At 52.4% G+C, this 18,694-nt stretch overlaps 1 protein-coding gene across 1 annotated transcript; it reads left to right on the forward strand.

Annotated features, from left to right (window-relative positions):
• Window positions 1-1,618: 1,618 nt before the first annotated feature.
• Trim29 (tripartite motif containing 29) lies at window positions 1,619-18,113 on the forward strand. The gene is made up of 10 exons (XM_036193597.1): window positions 1,619-1,624; window positions 1,753-2,175; window positions 2,327-2,422; window positions 3,369-3,602; window positions 5,057-5,255; window positions 7,676-7,777; window positions 9,787-9,879; window positions 12,348-12,443; window positions 15,345-15,421; window positions 18,051-18,113. Exons 1-10 carry the CDS (start codon window positions 1,619-1,621, stop codon window positions 18,111-18,113), a joined length of 1,389 nt encoding a protein of 462 aa, XP_036049490.1.
• The last annotated feature ends 581 nt before the right edge of the window (window positions 18,114-18,694 follow it).

Genomic DNA, 18,694 nt, shown 5'->3' on the forward strand with positions numbered 1-18,694 from the left:
AGAGCCTGGAATGAGTGGCTGGGGAAGACAGCAAGGTTTTCTTTCCTCCCACGATTTTAAGGGTCTGTCATCCTTTAAGAGACACATACATAAAAGACTTTCTAGGTAGTCTTGTCCAGAGGCAAGAGGATGGGCCCTGTGGCCACTCCCCTCCCATCCTGGGTTCCCAGGAAGGTGGAGGAGACTCTTCCTTTTAAAGGGGTTTCCTTAGTTCATGACAGAAGGATTAATGGCTGAGTCAGGTGCAGTCAGGCCACCAAAAGTGGGCTGAGGAGACAGCTCCATCCACCGAATCAAGGCGCGCAGGAGGGAGACCCGCTTCAAACTTCCTCTTGAAAGGACTTTGGGAGGAGTCCCGGGTCAGCTGCAGGTGGGTGTGGGAGTAGGCAGCCCTGTAGGGGCTGGCAGACAGGCCAGATTGACATTTGTCCTGAGACAGCTAAAGGGAAGACACAGAAATCACCCCTGCTCCATAAGGATACCTTTCTGGAAGCCAGGAGGGAGGGTCCAGCATTGACTTCTACTGTATTATAGGCTTGAAGCTAGACCAGAGGGAGGACAGGATAAGATGATAAGATGGGCAATGAACAACAGAGGAGGCCCACCCCTGGTCCCTTTCCTTCCTTCCTTTCCTTTCTTCTTTCTTTCTTTCTTTTTTTCTTTTTCTTTTCTTTTCTTTTTTGTTTTTTGAGACAGGGTTTCTCTGTGTAGCTTTGCACCTTTCCTGGATCTCACCCTGTGGAGACCAGGCTGGCCCTTGAACTCAGAGATCCACCTGCCTCTGCCTCCCAAGTGCTGGGATTAAAGGTGTGCGCCACCACCACCCAGCCCCTTTCCTTTCTAATTTTAAGACTTTTTAAAATACAAAGGTCTTTTTGCTTTGGTCCTTTGGGGGCCTTTCGCAGTTTGTGTGTGACACATAGGTTCTGAGGGCTATGAGGAAATGACCTTTTCTAGGCTGCAGAAGGAAGAGAGGCGCTTGGGTGTAGTCAAGCCCTGAGGTGGGCACAAATGTAGAATCAGTGGGAAGCCTGGGAGAGTGAAGGAGTAGTCAGTCACCTTTCTCTGGACCCCTGAGCCCTTCCGTCACCTCAGTGTGGGAGCTTCACATAGTCCAGGCTAGCCTTGAACTCCCCAAGTAGCTGAGAAAGACCTTGAACTTCTGATGCTTCCTCTTCCACCTCCTGAGTTCTGGGATTACAGGTATATACCACCATGCCCAGTTTATGCTGAGGACGGCCCCTCTGTTTGGTGAGTTGTTCAAAGGCAGCTGATGTTGCTCCAGGCCCAGCTGCTCACACCTCCTTGACAGGAAGCTCATCATCCTCATGGTTTTGTGATTTCTTCACCTTGGCTGTTCTTACAGGTTCCTTAGGGAGATGGCTAGAAAAGGGGAGAGAGTCTGCAGTGATTGTGGGGAGCTCTGAGTCATGCAAGACTTCTTTGAATGATCACCCCCTTATCTTCCAAGCTTTAGACAGGGCTTTAGGAGTTCCAGTGGGGCCCAATAGAAAAAAAAGAGATACCATTGATTTTAGCTGTAGTTTCATGCCTTCCCATCTGCCCCAGTTACAGTTGGGTTTTCAGAGAAGGACCTTCCCCCACATGGAAGCCAAGCATGGATGTAATGCTGATGTCTCAGTGCCCTGATAGAGCCACTTCCCCGATGCCCCAGGATCCAACAGTCTGTGTGCCTCTAAACAGGGGTCCTCTCCTCCCCTGCCTACCCTCACGCTGTATTCTTTCCTTCAGAGAGCCTGGGGAAGAGTCCCCGTCTTGCCTACACTGCAGATACGTTCCCGTTCTTATGAACAAGTTTACAGCTGTGCCTGCCTAGACCGAGTCTGTGCCGGCGGCAATGCCAGCTCTTGCTTGCAACACAAGGCCTGTGTCATGCTACAGAAACGTTGCATTGGGTTACTGCTGCAAGCCACTCCCTGGCAGGACTCTGCTGGACTGGATTGGGTCCAGATCCTCTCTTTCACCCATGGCCCCAGGCCCACGGAAAGGAGCAAGAGCCTCCCACCCTTCATTAGGTGGGAAGGATCTAGGAGGCTTAGTCCCTATAACAACCTGGCCAAGCCGCTCAGCTCTAGTGGTCCAAGAGTACACAAGTATGGTGTTGGACGCATTGCTGGATTCTTGGCCATTGGCACAGAGCCCAGCAGATCTGGGGCACTGATACCATTTGCTGAGTGAAGGGTTATGAGGATGAGTGTTGAATCTTCCCGAGTTTGCTCTTTTGGTGAGTCACCTGTCTGGGTCTCTGGTTCTGTTCCCCTCTCTCCCTGCTCCTGACAACGTCACCCTCCACATTTCCCCGCAGACCGAGCTGTCACTGCAGAAGGAACAGCTGCAGCTGAAAATCATTGAGATTGAAGATGAGGCTGAGAAGTGGCAGAAGGAGAAGGACCGGATCAAGGTGAGCAGCAGCCTCAGGCTCCCCTGCTGCACCCCCACTTGCCGGTATGGCTAGGGGGAAGGCAGACCTCCAGGCTTTGGCCCACAGTGCTACTCAAACTTCCTCGTTTGGGATCTCCCCAGACCTCTAACATTCCCACCCACCTCCTTTCTCAGCCTAGGTCAGGCATTTGGGTGGGATTTTGCCCGTTAACTGAACCAGCAAACAAAGGTCCCAGACCCGTTCTTCAATGAGTCTTCCAATGTCCTCTAATACCTGCTTTACCCACCAGACTACCCAGCTACTAAATACATACCATTTCTCTTCTATTTGGGCCAGCATGGTAAGAGGTATGTCTGCTGTGGCTTGGATAAATGCAAACTAATATGAAGTTACTGACTGTGGAGCCTGGCCACAGGAACAGCCAACTGATTTACTTTGCAAATAATGTTTGCTCTGGTTGGGGTTTCAGCAAGCATACCCTGACTTGAAGGAGATTGTCTGGGCCTGTAGAGAGTCACTTGAGCATGGAATAGTGGCTCATGTTGATCCACCCAGGGGAAAGAGTCACAGTAGGTAAGGAAGAGTAGACAATAAGAAACACCTGCAGACAGATGTGGTGACACACAGCTGTAATCCCAGCACTTAATGGGTAGAGGCAGAAGGACTGGTAATTCAAAGCCTTGACTACGTAATAAGTCTGAGGCTAGCCTGGTATCCTTGAGATCCTGTCTCAAACAACAGCATTAACAAAGCAATCCACCCAAATCAACCATCTGCTCACTGGCATTGCGATCAGTAAGTGGCATCCCTCGATGGTGCCTTTGAATGAGATTTGTGGACAAGAAGGCTTGCAAAGTTAGGGCCCTGGGGGTTCTTTGAGTCTGTTGGAAACCTAGGCTTTTTTTTTTTTTTTTTTTTTTTTTCTTTAATGCAACTCTCCTTCCTCTCCCAATTCTGGACCTAGAGCTTTACCACCAATGAGAAGGCTATCCTGGAGCAGAATTTCAGGGACCTGGTGAGGGACCTGGAGAAGCAAAAGGAGGAAGTGAGAGCCGCGCTGGAGCAGCGGGAGCAGGATGCTGTGGACCAAGTGAAAGTGATCGTGGATGCTTTGGATGAGAGGGCCAAGGTGCTGCATGATGACAAGCAGACCCGGGAGCAGCTGCACAGCATCAGTGACTCGGTGCTGTTTCTGCAGGTAGCAGACTCCACCATTCAGATCTCAGTCCTCTCACTCACCTCATCCAGTTCTCAGGCTCTCATTCATTATTCATCCATGCATGTATTACCCATTGACCCACTACTCATTGACCCACTATCCATCCATTTATCCATCCATCTGCTCATTACTTACCCATTCACTACCTGCTTACTACCCATCCACCCACTATCAATCCATCCATTCATCTACCCATTCACTACCCATCCATTCACTACTCATCCACTCACCAATCCACCCACCCGTTATCTATTTGCTCACCATTCATTCATTCATCCATCCACTCACCTGTAGGCTGACTATTCATCCACCTAGCATCGATCCACCCACCATCCATCCATCTATCCATCCATCTATTACCCCTTTAGTCATTACTAATCCACCCACCTATCACCCATTCACTCATTGCTCACCTACCCGCCCACCCACCATCCATCTGCTCATTACCAATACTCACTACCCATCCACCCACCATTTATCCATCTGTTCAACATTAATCCTTCCATCTGTTTAATTTTCTATCCAGTCTACTCTCACTACTCTAAGGACAGCACACAAATGTCACCTTGTACCAAGTTCAATTGCTATGTACCAGCAGTGCTCCAGGCTTGATAAGAAAGAGTTCTGTGATTAATTAGTAATGCCTGCTTTGGGTAAGGGAGGGATGGCATAAGAGTGTTGCAAATTTCTTTTATCTTTGATCTAGTCTGTTTGTGTATTCATGCATCCATCTTTCTGTCTGCTAGAATGTTTTGGTACTCCTGGGCATGCAGGACTCTCTCAGGTGCCATGGTGAATAGAGAAGTATAAGACATGGTTTCTGCCCCCAAGCAGCTGCAATCCAGCTGGGAAGATAAGACATGTACAATTAGAGAACAATATGGAAAAGTGTGTAATTAAATGATAAAGCATGTGGCTCAGGAGATAAGTGCCTATGGAAATTCAGAGAAGGGCCGTGGGCTGGAGCAATCTAAGGACAACTTTGTGGAGGCGGTGGAGTTTGGATAGGGTCTTGCAGGCTGCTTAGGACTTGAGAAGGAGGAGGGAGGCTCCAGCGAAGGAGAAGGGAGGTGTGGAGGCAGGATTGAGTAGGACTGTAAAGATGGAAATACCCACACTTTTCTAGTATTTTCACATACCTCTTTAGTCTACAAAAGTCCCCAAAGCCTACACAGCTTGTACCACTTTCACAACTTCCACCAGTGGGGGGAGCCATGGAGTCACTCATCTGAATGCTAATTCAATAAGGCTGACTTTAGCTGACCCGTCTGTCCAAGTGAGGACAAGTAAGGCTAGCTAGTGAGCTGATCCTAGAGCTCAGCCCTCCGGCTCTCAGCAGAGTCTCCAGCTAAACCAAGAGCTCCCTTGTAGACCCAGGTCCCCATAACTCACAAAGACTGGCAAAGTGAATGGCTGCTTTTCTTTCTTGGTAGGAATTTGGTGCACTGATGAGCAATTACTCCCTTCCCCCACCTCTGCCCACCTACCATGTCCTGCTGGAGGGAGAGGGTCTGGGACAGTCACTTGGCAACTTCAAGGATGACCTGCTCAATGTGTGCATGCGCCATGTTGAGAAGATGTGCAAGGCCGATTTGAGCCGCAACTTCATTGAGAGGAACCATATGGAGAATGGTAGGTATTCCCTTGTCTGCGGGGTTGAGGCTGTGAGTGTTTCTCACTCAATTCTGCTGTTTGATGGAGACAGGAACCTAGACTCCTCATGGTCCCCATTCCCTCAACCATGGGAGCATGCTCAGACTAGAGTTTAGGGATTCTAGCACATTCCCATTGAACTCGCAGCTATTACCAGAGGCCTCTAGAGCAGAGAGACTCTGGGAACTGCTGTACAGGTGCCTCCTCTGTGGGCCATTCATTAGCATCAAGGACTGGTTCCATTCAGATCTCATTGTGACAGTGAGGTCTAACCCAGAAGTTGCATACTGCTGCTAATTGAATGGGCCAGACTTCGAACGGATGAGTTACAGGCTTCGGAAGTAACCTAGAATTACATCCGAACTTGGAGGGAGACCCGTTGCCACCACTGTTCTGAGCAGTGTTGAGCCCACAGGCTGAAATTGGCCTGGTGGTAGGTTGGAGATGATGGGGCATGGCGTGTCTCTCTGACTCACCTGCCCTGAAATCAGCTCCTTCTCTGAGTCATGTTTTCCCTGTAGAGGTTGACTGAATTATCTCACAGAAAGCCTCCTAACCTGAGGAACTGCCCTATTAAGCCCCATTCTACCCAATCCCAACCCCTTTAGGGCCTGAAGCCTGGGTACTTTCTCCAAGGCCACACCCCAGTGGCTCAGATTCAGTGCAAGGTCTTCAAAAACAGCCTGATTAAGGCTTTTTAGCCATCGACACACAATGGAAATGATTCTGTCTGGTCTCCAGGTGGAGCACATCACTCTTCCCAGAGGAGAGGGGCCTAGGAGTGTGCAGGAAACCACCCGTGTATGATACCATGCAGTGTCCCTGTGAAATATGGGAGATGCTTAATCACACCTAAGGACAGATAAGCCATTTTAGCAAGACAATCATTTGGCTTAAAAATGGCACTCAGATCCTGACATCCTTTTCCTAGTGACAATCGTCATGATCCTAATGGGGATGGTGACAGCTGAGGTGATTGAGGACATGGGCATTATGCTGAGCTCCTTCCTATCTTGTCCTTTCCCTGCTCCCTTGCTGGGTGTTGCCTCTTGCAGACGTCCAGGTTGACGCTCAGAAAAGCAGCCTTTCAAAGGGCCCCCAGCCAGTGGGGAGGGAGGTACTGTTGGGCTTCACCCTGCTAGTCCGGCTGCTTACCGTCTCCTCTTAAGCGGGGCCACCACCACTGCTATCAGCAGCAACAGTGGTTTGAGGAAGGACCATTTTCATCTTTATGGTTTGGACAGATGTGAGAGGACGGTCCTAACTGGGCTAGGGTGGCCTGTGAACCTTGTAGGAACCACCCAGCCTCTGGGTGGCTCGTTGTCCCATTTCTAGGTCATGATGGTTCCTGCCATGGTCTCTGTGTGCAGGTGTGGTCCGGCGTCCTATGTAAGGTGTGTAGTGACACGGGAGCCAGGAGCCAGGCTGGGTGTGCTGACTCAGCTGCCCTGCACCCATGCCACGGGCCCAGGGGAAGCCTCCTTGGCCTCTGTCATGTTTTTGTCACTGATGCCTAGTGGCTAGATGGTATCTGTTGTAGGAGAGAGAGGATGGGTGGCATATGAGTCAGGCCTTGGATTGACCATCTGCTGCTCCCTGATGATGGCTGGCCTACCAGACTAGAGATACACTCCCATCCCCACAGGCCCGGGGCTCAGAGGCACCAGGCCACCTCTAGAGAGCTTTGGTTTAGAGGGACCAGGGTCAGACAAACACCTTTAGTCTATTGTGTGCCGGGATCTTGCTAGATGCTGGTGATGGAGATGAAGATGAAGGACAGGTCTGAGCCATTCACTCCTTACCTGAGACAGAGTGAGGAAGATGGAGGAAATAGAAGTCAGAAAGTAGTCAGGGGTGAGAGGGGGTGGAGGGCAGCGGGGTAAGAGGCAGAGCTGGGCACTGAGAGACAGGTTAGCTGGGGTTTGAGGGTCTGCAGCTGTGTGCAGCTCATGGCTGGCCAGATCGCTGGATCACAGAGGCTAAGACAGGATCTCAGTCAACCACCCGATGCTGCCAGCAGTGCCTGGGCTGAGGTATGAAGCGGGGACCCGGTATCAAATCCCAACTCTGCCTTGATGGTCATATTACCAGGGACAACTCGCTGCCATCACCTCCTGAACCTTGATTTCCCTTTCTGTCACATGGAGATGTTCATCCCTGCTCAAGAGCTTATGTACAGATCAAATATGAGACGGGTACCAGAACTGGGTGTCTCCTTGCCATGCACACAGTTGCCCTTGCAAGGAGGAGACTGTGTGTCCAGGGGGTGGTTCACTGGAGGAGCAGGGCGGGTGTGGACCCAGTGTTGCCACATTCTCTGAGGCTATGAGAGTTTGGCTTTCCCTGTGAGCCAGCTCCTCTTCCCCACCTGTCCGTCTGCTGACCCACCTCTCTTCCAGGTGGTGACCATCGCTACATGAACAGCTACACAAGCAGCTATGGGAATGAGTGGAGCACGCCCGACACCATGAAGAGATACTCCATGTACCTCACACCCAAGGGTGAGGGAGAGTATGCTACCAATGGCTGAGGTCCCAAGTCGCTTTCAGACAGGTTCCTCCCGGGTTGAGTGACCATAACTCAGTGTGTCTGGCACCTACTCCCTGTCCCCATGTGCTGCCTCCAGTCTGGCCCTCTGTGCTTTTCCCTTGAGTCACCTGTCTCCTTAGCGTACCCTCTAGGGGAACAGCCTGGGGGGCTCTAGGCCAGGCCTGCCTGTCCCTGGCTCAGGATCATCTGAACATTCTTAGACGCCAGCAACAGACCACAGCAGTACTTGTTACATAAGGATGGGTGTACCAGGTCACAGGGTAGAGGGGGTGTGCAGGTGCATGTGGGAGCCAGGGGGCCTGTAGAGGAGGGCGGGGGGGGGGTGCTGGAGAGTGGAGGCTGGGGTGGGCGGGGAAAGATCTGGGAAGGCACTTAGCTGGAGAGAGGAGCCAGAGGCCCTGTGCAGTCACTGCCAGATGGATAAATCCACAGTGGGCAGGGCTAGGGATTGGGAGAAGTGAGCTCATCAGACAGGAAGTTCTGTACACCACCTTTCAAAACAACATGCAGACTTTTGGGGAGGTTCTAGGCAACAGAGGAGTACTGGGATTCCGCCTCTGACATTCCTGGGGTGAACCAGGCTCTGACATCAGTCCTGTGCCCTCTCTGCCCAGAGCTCTGCTCTTAGCTGGTTCCGTGAAAGGACAAACTGCTGGCCGGATCCCAGCAGCCCTCTCCTTAAAAGCCCATGTCTGCCTTGTCCTAGTCTGGTCTCTCTGTCCCCCCCCCCCCCCATCCCCTCCTGTCAAGAACTAGCCTGATGAGGCACTCCAAATCCCACTGGCTCCTGCTTGCTTCTCCCTGCACCTGCATGAAGGACAGCCAGGGACAGAATGGCCCGGCTGCTGACCACCAGGTGTGGGGGAGTGCCACCTGCCACAATGGCTCCCTGAGAGCACCAGGGCCGAGCCAGCCTGAGGCTGGTCCCTGTCCCCTCCGGCATGGCCCCATGAGTCAGTTGTGACATCTGTAGGTGGAAGAAACAGGTTCCTCTGGTGTCACTGCCCTGCAGGGACAGGATGGGTAGGACACCTGCAGCTCCCAGGCTCAGGGTGGAGGAGAGGCATGGGAGGGGCTGCTGAGATGTCAAGAGGACCAGGGAAACTGGGCCACTAAAATCTACCGGCCAAGCCTGGAAGTTTGGAGTCAGTAGGATTAGGCAGTGACGATGCCTGGAAGTTTGGAGTCAGTAGGATTAGGCAGTGACGATGACCCCCCTCCCTTGAAGAAGTTAGTTCTCAGGCTCAGGAAGGAGGGGCTCTCTGGCCAGTGCAGAGGTGGGGTTCAGGGCGGGGGCAGGGCTGTGACGGAAAGAGAATGGGCAGGCCGGTGCTGGGCTGGGTGAGCCAGCAGTGGGTGTGGTGTATGGCGTCTAGGCAAGAGGGGTAGAGACTACTGCAGGGCCCTGACACAGGACTGTGTGGGAACCCAATGCAGGAGGGCGGTGAGAAGCTACAGGCTGTGTTGATACCTGGGACAAGTTCCCAGCTGGCTCATTAGTCTTCTGTAGGAGGCTAGGTCTGTCAGGTGAGGACCCAAAGATTCTGCCATGCTCTCTACCCCCCCCCCCATTCCCTTAACCACAGTCATGGCCCCTCTTTCCTCCTACTGCCCAGGATCCCAACCTCTGCAGTCTGGTTCAGACAGGCACTGGCTCAGGAACAACATGTTGGCTTGTCAGCCTCCTGCTCTCTAAGCTTCCAAGTAGAACGACTGAGCATCTTAGCATACTCAGAACTGTCCAGAATTCTAGTGCTCTGGGGACAATGGTCAATAGTGTCCCCTCTGCTTCCCAAAGGATCCCCATTTGTGTGATGCGTTTTGTAACTGCTTCAGGCTAGATCCAGGAACTGTTCCTAATGGAAGAGTCCAGTGGGATCTCAGGGAGATGTTTGGGGTTCTGTCTAAGATTCCCCTCAATAAGTCAGAGGCCACAGGCAATGATGTTTCTGTTCCACAGGTGGGGGCCGGACATCTTACCAGCCATCATCGCCCAGCCGCCTTTCCAAGGAGACCAGCCAGAAGAATTTCAACAATCTGTATGGTACAAAAGGTAGGAGGGGACTCAGCTTAGGGTAGGCAGGGGCCCATGTAGGTATGCAGGAGGGAACATAAGATGCAGGTCTGAGCAATGGATTGAATTTGAATGTCTTGACTAACCAGCGTGAGATGAATGTAGGGAGCCAGGACAGGGTGTGTGTGTGTGTGTGTGTGTGTGTGTGTGTGTGTGTGTGTGTACATGTACGTGTGCACTGGCTAATGCAGAAATGCATGATGTCATTGGTTAGGCAGAGAGAAGCTGCTGAAACCCAGTTCATTTGCTCTTCTTATCCCTGAGGGATGAGTAGGGGAAATGGGTTGAGTGTCTACCATGAGGGTGGCTGTGGGGGCCTCTTCCAGCAAGTATCAGGACTGAAGGCTGACAGACTTGAGTTGACATTTTTACTAACCATGCAGTAGCTAAAATGATTTGTCTAAGCTGCAAATGGGAAGGAAGGCATGGCCTGACATGGGTGTGCCTGAAAATCCCAGATGCACCTCCACCACATCTCCTTACGATAGCAGTGTGGTGGGGTGGGGATGTACCTTTCCCAGGGGAGCTGTCAAATATGGGGTCTCCTGCTCTGTGTGCTAAGGGGACCATTGTGCTCCAGGTCAGGGCTGTGTGCTCCTGAAGCCTCTGTTTGGGGTCCCTGATTCTGTACTGGAGCTCGTGGGTATTGGGCTAGTTCTGCCAGGCACACCCATCCAGATCCAGTCCTCAGAAGAGTCTTCAATGAAGAATAGGTTTCTGGACACTGGAAGGTCACTGCCATCTGGTGGAGAGGGTGATGGCTGGGCCTCTCTACTGTTCATTAAGATTCATATCTATAGGCGCCCGAGAAGCTAGCTTAGTTGGTAAAGCACTTGCCACGAAAACGCAAGGACTTGAGTTTGACTCCCACCACTCATGTGCAAAAGCTGAGCATGGCTCCACGTGCCTGGAATCTCAGTGCTATGAGATGGGGGGGATCCTAGGTTATGACTAGTCAGTCTAGCCAAATCAGCAGGCTCCATGTTCAAAAGGGACTCTGTCCCTAAAACTGTGTGGATAAGTGACTACAGACACCTGATGTTGACCTCTGGCCTCCACAGGCACATGTACATATGTGCATGCACACCTGCCCAACTATTACCTATCCTTCATTCCACATACAAAAGATGTATAGCTGTGACCAACCCAGAAGGCACCTATAGAAGAGAACAGTAGCAACACTGTTAGTAGCAACAGTGGTAACCACTTCATGGCTAGTATATGACTCAGCAGAGGTGTATCCTTGTGTCCTGACTCTTGCTGGAGGAGACCCGCAAATCCAACTTCAGGGTGGCTACTTCCCTCATTTTGCCCAATTCATCCGTTAGGGACAAGAGGACCACATGGGCTAGTGGGCACTGTTCCAGAGGGAGCTTGAGTTAGGAGGTACCCAAGGCTCTCTGCTGCTGAGGAAACGCTGGGTGCCTCATCAGTGGGGACCCCAAAGTCATCTTGATGCCTTTGCTATTTCTTCCTACTTCCCCTTTCTCCACACCACAGAAACTTCCTTGCACATAGCTGTCTGTTAGCATGTTCACCCCCCATGAACAGGCCACCAGGCGTTCTGTCAACTGTCTCTGTCCCCAAGCGATAGGATGTGCTTGTATTTATTTGCTCATTAGTTAGCACATGTATCCATCAAACATGCAGTGAGTACCTTCAGGAATAAGGCTCTGCCAGGCATCAATTTGATGTTGGGCCAAATGAGCATGTCCCCAGCACCACAGGAGATGGACAATTAAACAGCCAATTGCAACCCAGGGCACAGGATGTGCAGGGTGATGAGAGGCAACAGGAAGAGGCACACACGAGGTCCTGGGGGAGGCAACATGGAGACATGCTCTATGAATTTGCTGAAGATGGGGAACAAGGGCAGAACATCCCAAGCAAAGGACCATTCTGGATCCAAAGCCAGAGGCAAGAAAGAAGCTGTTGCTGGAGGAAGTGAGGTCACAACTTGGCTGGAATTCAAGGGAGTGAATGGGAATGGGTGGGAATGAGCAGTTCATGCAAGATCCGTGGGTTATGTTAAGGGCTTCCCCCATCCCCGATTCTGAGGACAAGATGGATCTGACAAGATGGCTCAGTGGGTAAAAGTACTTGGTGTGTGAGCCTGGTGACCTGAGTTTGATCCTTAGAACCCCCATGTAAAGGTGGATAGAGGTATCCTCTTGACCTTTCCTGTGGGCCACTCCACATCCCATCATACACACTAGAAAGTACAAATCCGTGTCTGATTCTGAGGACAGTGGCCTGCAGGAACATGCCTATCCTTTATACTATTTCCACAGCAGGGATGACTGGGCAAGTGTGAGGCAGGCATTGTGGCATCCTGACCTCACAGGTGGCAGAGGGACCAAAAGTCAAGGAATTGCTCTTGTCCTGGTCCCGCCCTTCCTTCTCCAGGCCAGCCTACCTGGGTCTGACATGCCTTCTTTTCCTACCAGGTAACTATACCTCCAGAGTCTGGGAGTACTCATCCACTGTTCAGAACTCTGAGGACCTGCCCACTGTGCAAGGCAACTCCTCCTTCTCCCTGAAAGGTGAGCTCTTGCTTTGCCTGGAGGCTGTCTCTGCTCCCTCTGTTCCCTCTCTGGCTAGTTCTTCCCTCGATTTCTGAGATGAGGCCTCTGACCTCGATGGAGGCTGAGCCTGGACCTTTAGTGCATCCCAAAGCGGGGAAAGAGGCCGGGCTATGGCAGTGTTTCTTGGGTGTGACATGTATATGGGCTCCTAAAGAAGGGCTGGGACAATGGATCTCAGTGACTGGAGAGGCATCCCTACTGCCTGGCCTAAGTGCTTCTCTTGATTTACTTTCCCAGCCTCTCTGCTACAGAGTTGATTTAACTCTGTTTACCCACTGACTCCCAGTAGTTGACTAGACACCCCCCCCCCAAGTCTTCCCAAGAGTCATCTTGCAGTAGCCCCTTCTGGGGAAGTGGGATCAGGCCTCTCGGGTGTGACTTTCTTTTCCTATACTTGACCCCTATCTACTTACTGTATTCCTGTAGGTCTTGAACTGGTTGAATGGTCTATCTCCTGCCCCCTGGGGTTGGGGTCACCCTGAGGATATAGGCTTGAAGCAGTGTAGTAGTGTAGTAGTGTGTACTACTACCTGTGTGTAGCAGGCCCAGGGCCCGTCTGTCCCTCTAGGCCATAGAGGCAACTCTGATGGGTAGGGACTTCAGCTCTCCCTACACCCAAAATGCCTGTCCTGGGAGGATTAGAGACTGGGTCCCTTGGGGTGGAAAGAGAAAGGAGCTGTCTGGGACACACCCACCCCAAACCCCATAGCAAACAGTGGCTTCTGAAGTAGCTTTAGCACTTAGTGGTCCAGCCCAGGATAGGGCACAGCTTGTATTGAGACAGGATTTGTGGGCTACTAGCAAGATGAAGAAGGGAATGAGTAAGGGGTTCCAGCCCGCAGGACCCAGGAGACCAGCCCCTGGGCCAGAACTGGGATACTCTGGGGCTCACCTTGGCATGCTGGCTTCCAGCTTACCTGTTCCTTGCTCAAGCCTAGCCTGAAGGCCACCTGACACAGAGGGTAACAGCTCTTAGCCCTCATACATTCCCCATAAGACTGGGGCCCCCCTCTGGCTAAGGCCCACGCTAGAAGGACCTCTTCTCAGATTCAGTGAGCCCACCTCCCCCTAAAGCATAGTAGCTCACCAGGCTGACTAGGAATGGCCTAGACAGGTTGCCCTATATGTCAGGAGAAGTCCTGAGATCCCCTTCTCCATCCCCTCTATCAAATCCACAGGCAGACAGGGAACAACGGGACTGCCAAGCCAGCTCCAGCTCCCAGGTCTGAGCAAGGCTGTGGGGCACAGGAGAGTACAGTGTCCCCTCCCCCCCAGTCCCCTGTGAGGTGTTAAGTCTCAGCCTCCTGAATAGTAGGCGCATGCTGCTAACACCTCTCTCTCTCCCAGCAGGCACTGGGAAAGCCCCCTATCAGTTCACAACCTTGGGACAGGCCACTGCAGAGTTTTCCAAGCCACTGGACCGCAGTGGACTGTTTAAAAACAATCCCGGTACCCACCTTCTTCCCATCTCTTCCCTTCCGCTGCCATAGTAGGGCAGGTGGGAGATCTCTGCCATTTCTAGGGTGTCCTGGTCCCTATTCTTCAGAACTCCCCAGAGAGAGATGCATGTCCCCCACCCCTGCCATCCTAGCTCACTCTCTCTGGACTTCTGCCTGCTGCCAAGACGGTTCTCCTGGGCCACCACTGTCCCTACCCTTAGCTCTTATGGCTGGCATGGGTTTTTCTTTCTGGAAACTGAGAGGTGAGGTCTCAGTTCCCAGTCTTCATCATCACTCAGGACCCATAGAATCTTCTCTTTCCCAGGTAGCTCCCACGCTAGACAATGCTAGACACAGGGGCATCCCCAGAGATTCTTGCTCAGGACTGTGGGAAGTGGCAGGTGGTATGGCTTACCCCATGCAGTTGCAGCTCACTGGGCAGTGGCTGCCAAGGACAGACATTGTTAATCTCCCTAGCTTCTCTTTCTCCAAGTCACATTTCTTCCCAAACCACTGCTGTTTGCCTTGTGGGCTGACTGGGATTTCCACTGTGCGGTGCACTTAAGTTCTTTATAGAGGTCCCTGGGCTGAGAAGGAGGGCCAGGGAAGCAGCAGGCAGCTTCATCCTGGGCTAGCATCTGCTGCTCCCTAAGGACGGAGAGCCACCTGCTGGGATCTTGGGCTTGCTGTCCTGACCTTGAGTGACAGTCACACCAGCAAATGGCTGGACGTCTGTGGGTTTCTGGTCTGCTGCTAGTGAGCTGTGACAGCCCTAGCCAGACAGAGGGAATGGGATTATGGATTTTGGAATCTGGCAAGCTGTGGTTTCCAAACCTGATAGCTGCTGGCTAGCACATGGCTCAGGCAAACTACTGAGCTAAAGGACATATGGGGGGACCAAGCGAGGGGCAGACACTCACATGGTGCTTGGCACAAGTGGAGATCCATAAATGAGAACATCACCCTGACCCCCAGCACAGCACAGCACAGCATAGCACAGCAGAGTCAGGAGTCCTTCCTTCTGGGCAGTGTTGGCAGGGGCTGCTGACCGAAGGATTGTCCTGGACTCTGGGAAAAGTCTTTGGTGGTAAGCCCTCAGGGGGAGTGGGCAGTAGCCCTAGCAGAATAGTACAGACCCGGACAGGGAGACAATACTGTCCTGCTGTCTGTCCCTGTCTACCTGGCTGGCTCCTCCTTCTGTCTGCCTTTCCGCCTCCTTCCTTTGGCTAGCCTCCCAGGATTTCCAGTTGGCAACTGCACCATCCCAGCAGCTGCACACCTCTGCAGGTGGCTGAACTTGCTCTTGGGCTAGATGATGCTTGGGGGTGACTCCAGGGGCAGATAGCTATGCTGCTCCATCTGTGGGGGTCCCTGAACACCAGCCCAGGCTCCTCTTGACTGGAACATCTTGTCTTCCCAGGCTATCCTTCCATCCTCCGGAGCCAGGCTTCCAAGGCCCAGCCTCAGACTTGGAAATCTGGCAAGCAGACTTTGCTGGTGAGTAAGGTGTACTTCGGGGCCGGAGCGGGCAGAGCTGCTGATCCCAGGCATGTCCAGTGACATGGCAACTGTGTAGGCTTTCAGGGTCTGTGGGAAGAGAAGAACTTCTCTGGGCCATGCTAGGAAAATGGGAGGTAGCAATGGCCTAAGCAACCACATGTAGCAAAGGGAGAGAGAGAGAGACACACACAGGCTTATATGCAGGGGGCCAGGGTAAAAACGCACTGCCTTTGACCTCAGTTTAAAATCTGTAGCATGGACAGCCCATGTTTGTGTTTCCAAGTGATAACTGGGCATCTGTGGTGGCTTGGTCTCCAAAAGGTGTATGATTGTAAATTACTTAGTTCAATGGACAGGAATCCTGGAGATGGGTCCCTCTCTTGGGGCTACTTTCCAGTTCTCATAACATAGAGGCCACTAGGTGTGATAGTGTGTGTTTGGGGGAGCTGGAACACTAGGAAGTTATATTCAGGATTTACTCTCTAATAACCTTAAGCTGGGATTATTAGAAAGCAGCACTAGTGGTGTGTGTGGCCAAGGACCCAGATACCTGCTGGCACCTCAGAACCACATACCCCTTTTCAAGGCCCTTCATTCTTATAATACGATGGTGAGATGAAGTGGCCCCCAGTTCCCTGCTAACCGGATGCATCTTACCCTTGCCTGGGAATGGCAGTGACCAGAGACTTCATCTCCCCTAATGCTTTGCTCCCAGGGTCTGTGCTAGCTCCTGAGAGGGCTAAGCAGTATACCATGCAGGTAGCATCAGGGTTTTGTTGAGATGGGGCCAGAGCTCCCGGCTTCCACTGCTTTTGCGTTTTTGAGGTCAGAGCACAGGATTTGCTCTGTTCTCCAAAGAGCAGCTGGGGCTGGTTTAATTGGAAAAACTCTTTAATTTGTGGGCTAGAGGAGCTAAGTGATTGCGTGTGTAATGTGGAGCTGGGCCCAAGGGCATCGAAGCAGCAGGACTGTGGAAAGCCGATAATGGGAGAAAATCGTTCCTCTCCTATCATATACATTCCTGTCCCCCAGACCTGAGTCCCCATAGAGAAGGCTCTCCAGCCTCTGAGGGCTCCAGCACGACAAGGCTGTGGTGTCCAACTGGCACCTAGTGCTGGGGCGATGGAAGCCAGTGTAGCGTGCACAGAGGCCAGCCTAAGACTCAGGCTGCCTGGCAGTTGGGACCCAGCCATCACCAGCTTGCTATGCAATCGTGTGTGAGTTGATCTTCCATGCCTCAGCTTTCCCATTTCTAACTTGAATCCCTCAGCCTGGGTGATTGCACAGTCCTTCTAACTTTTACATACTGTGATTCTAATTAGGGAGGGATGAAAATGAGCACCCTGTTCACCCATTGCCCCAGCCTCTCAGACTGCAGCCGTGTTCATTGGCCTGCAATCCATATGTGCTATTGACCCAGCCTTTCTGAAAGGAAAATCCATTCATCTTACCCTGTGGACTGCTTTCGGGATCCTGGAATGGACCTGAGGGCTGGAGAACCTGGCTTCAGGCCCTGCTTTCTTAGAGTGGCCTCATGAAGTTGTCCGTGCTCAGTTTTCCTTCATGGACCTCAGTTTCTTCCTTTGTGATTTGATGGTTTAGCTCGGGTCTGGGTTGCAAACCCTCCTGCCCTGGCATTGCCTAGGCCTGCCTCCTGCTAGGTAAGAGTCACAGACCAGGAGTGTCTGGGAGGCACTGAGCAGCTCCTCGTCTGATCCACTTAGGCACAGGGCTGATTCCCAAGACCCTCCAGAGGCTACTGGTGCTTTTGTAGCCAGGGACAACTCCACTTCGCTCTTCCATTCCAGCCCAGGGGACTTGACTTCTCAGAGCCCCGAGGCAGGAATTAGGAGGACAAAAGGAGAAGGGCTGATTTCCCTGAAACTGTCATGTGACATGCATGACCCAGAGCGGAGGTTGGCAAAGCTGTTCACGGCTGTGGCCAGAGAGGCTCATACTCCACAATTATGGATGGTGGTTGGGGAACACTGTGGTCTGGGGCAGCTGTTCTCTCATTCTGTCCCCATTTGCTAGGGAGACTCATATAGAGAGCCTAAGCCGACGTGTGAAGTGCCCGAGACACAGGAATGATACTAAGAAATGGGGGTGGGGCAGGGGATGATGGGATCTTGGAGTCCAACCTTTGGGTCTCTCATCCTGCTCCCCCTGTTCACTAGCTGGGTGACTTGGGCAAGCTGCCTAGCCTCTCTGTGCCTTGGCTTGCTTACTCATAAAGCGGCCATGATCACAGTAGCCTATTTAATTGGATGGTTGTAAAACCTAATCGAGTCTGTTGATGGGAGAGCCTTGGCACAGTACTGTGTAGTTCTGTAGAACACAAAGTGCTATGCACATGGTGGCCGCGGTGGCACTTAGAGGACATTGTGGGTGGCGGATGAAATCCAAGGAATGGGTTCTAGTTAGAATTTGGACCCAGAAGTTCTGATGATATCAGGGCCCACCTCCTGGTGGCAAGACAGGTGGGTAGCTCTTGCAGGTCAGGCTGCAGGTCACAAGTGGGTTGTAGGTTTGGTCCAGTATTGCTCGGGGAGGTCCAGGGTGGGTGGGCTGGTTGGGAGTTCTGCTATCACCTGGCTCATCACCCCCATTTCCATTTCCCTTACAGTCTCACTACCGGCCGTTCTACGTCAACAAAGGCAGCGGGATGGGATCCAACGAGGCCCCCTGAGTTCAGCGTGGAGCCCCACAACCCCGTTCTCCTGTCTCTCCTGCTTTCCAAGCTGCTGCGCCGCCCCTCTGCCCCCCCACAGCCTCTGACAGCCCCGCCACCCCACCCCAGGGCACGCTCACTGGCTTCCTCTGCTCCCCTATGGGTTCCTTTTCTGCTCGATGACATACAGTCACTGTAATTTCTATGTGCGAGGCCAAGTTACCTAGCACAGGGTGAGAGACAGGGCTCCTTTCTTGTAAACCTCCCCCAAAGCTGGTCGCCAGGCCCACTTGGTGCCAGTCTGTTTCCCCAGCCTGGGGTCTGCCATGTCCAGGCTTGGTGACCATTTCCCTCCACTGTGGATGGTAGGTGCCCAGTTAAGGCAACTTCTCTGTGCCCATCTCTTGGACTCACGTTTTGTCAGTAGCCCAAGTCTGTCAGGAAGAAACAGTCTGTGTGTCCTCCCGGATTCCACTTACCCAAGCCTGGCTGGCCTGGCCACACCTTAGAGGATGCTCTCAGCACCTTGGCTTTTTCCTGGTCCAGCTGTGAGGCTCTGCCATGTCTACTTTGAGGCCGCAAAGCTGGAGAATGGGCTC

This window comes from Onychomys torridus, chromosome 7 (genome assembly GCF_903995425.1).
Source record: "Onychomys torridus chromosome 7, mOncTor1.1, whole genome shotgun sequence".
Lineage (NCBI taxonomy): Eukaryota > Metazoa > Chordata > Mammalia > Rodentia > Cricetidae > Onychomys > Onychomys torridus.

Coding starts and splice junctions, on each gene's coding strand:
- Trim29 (XM_036193597.1), top strand. Junction 2,423..3,368: donor AGGAGAAGGACCGGATCAAG/GTGAGCAGCAGC, acceptor TTCTGGACCTAG/AGCTTTACCACCAATGAGAA. Junction 12,444..15,344: donor CTCCTCCTTCTCCCTGAAAG/GTGAGCTCTTGC, acceptor TTGTCTTCCCAG/GCTATCCTTCCATCCTCCGG.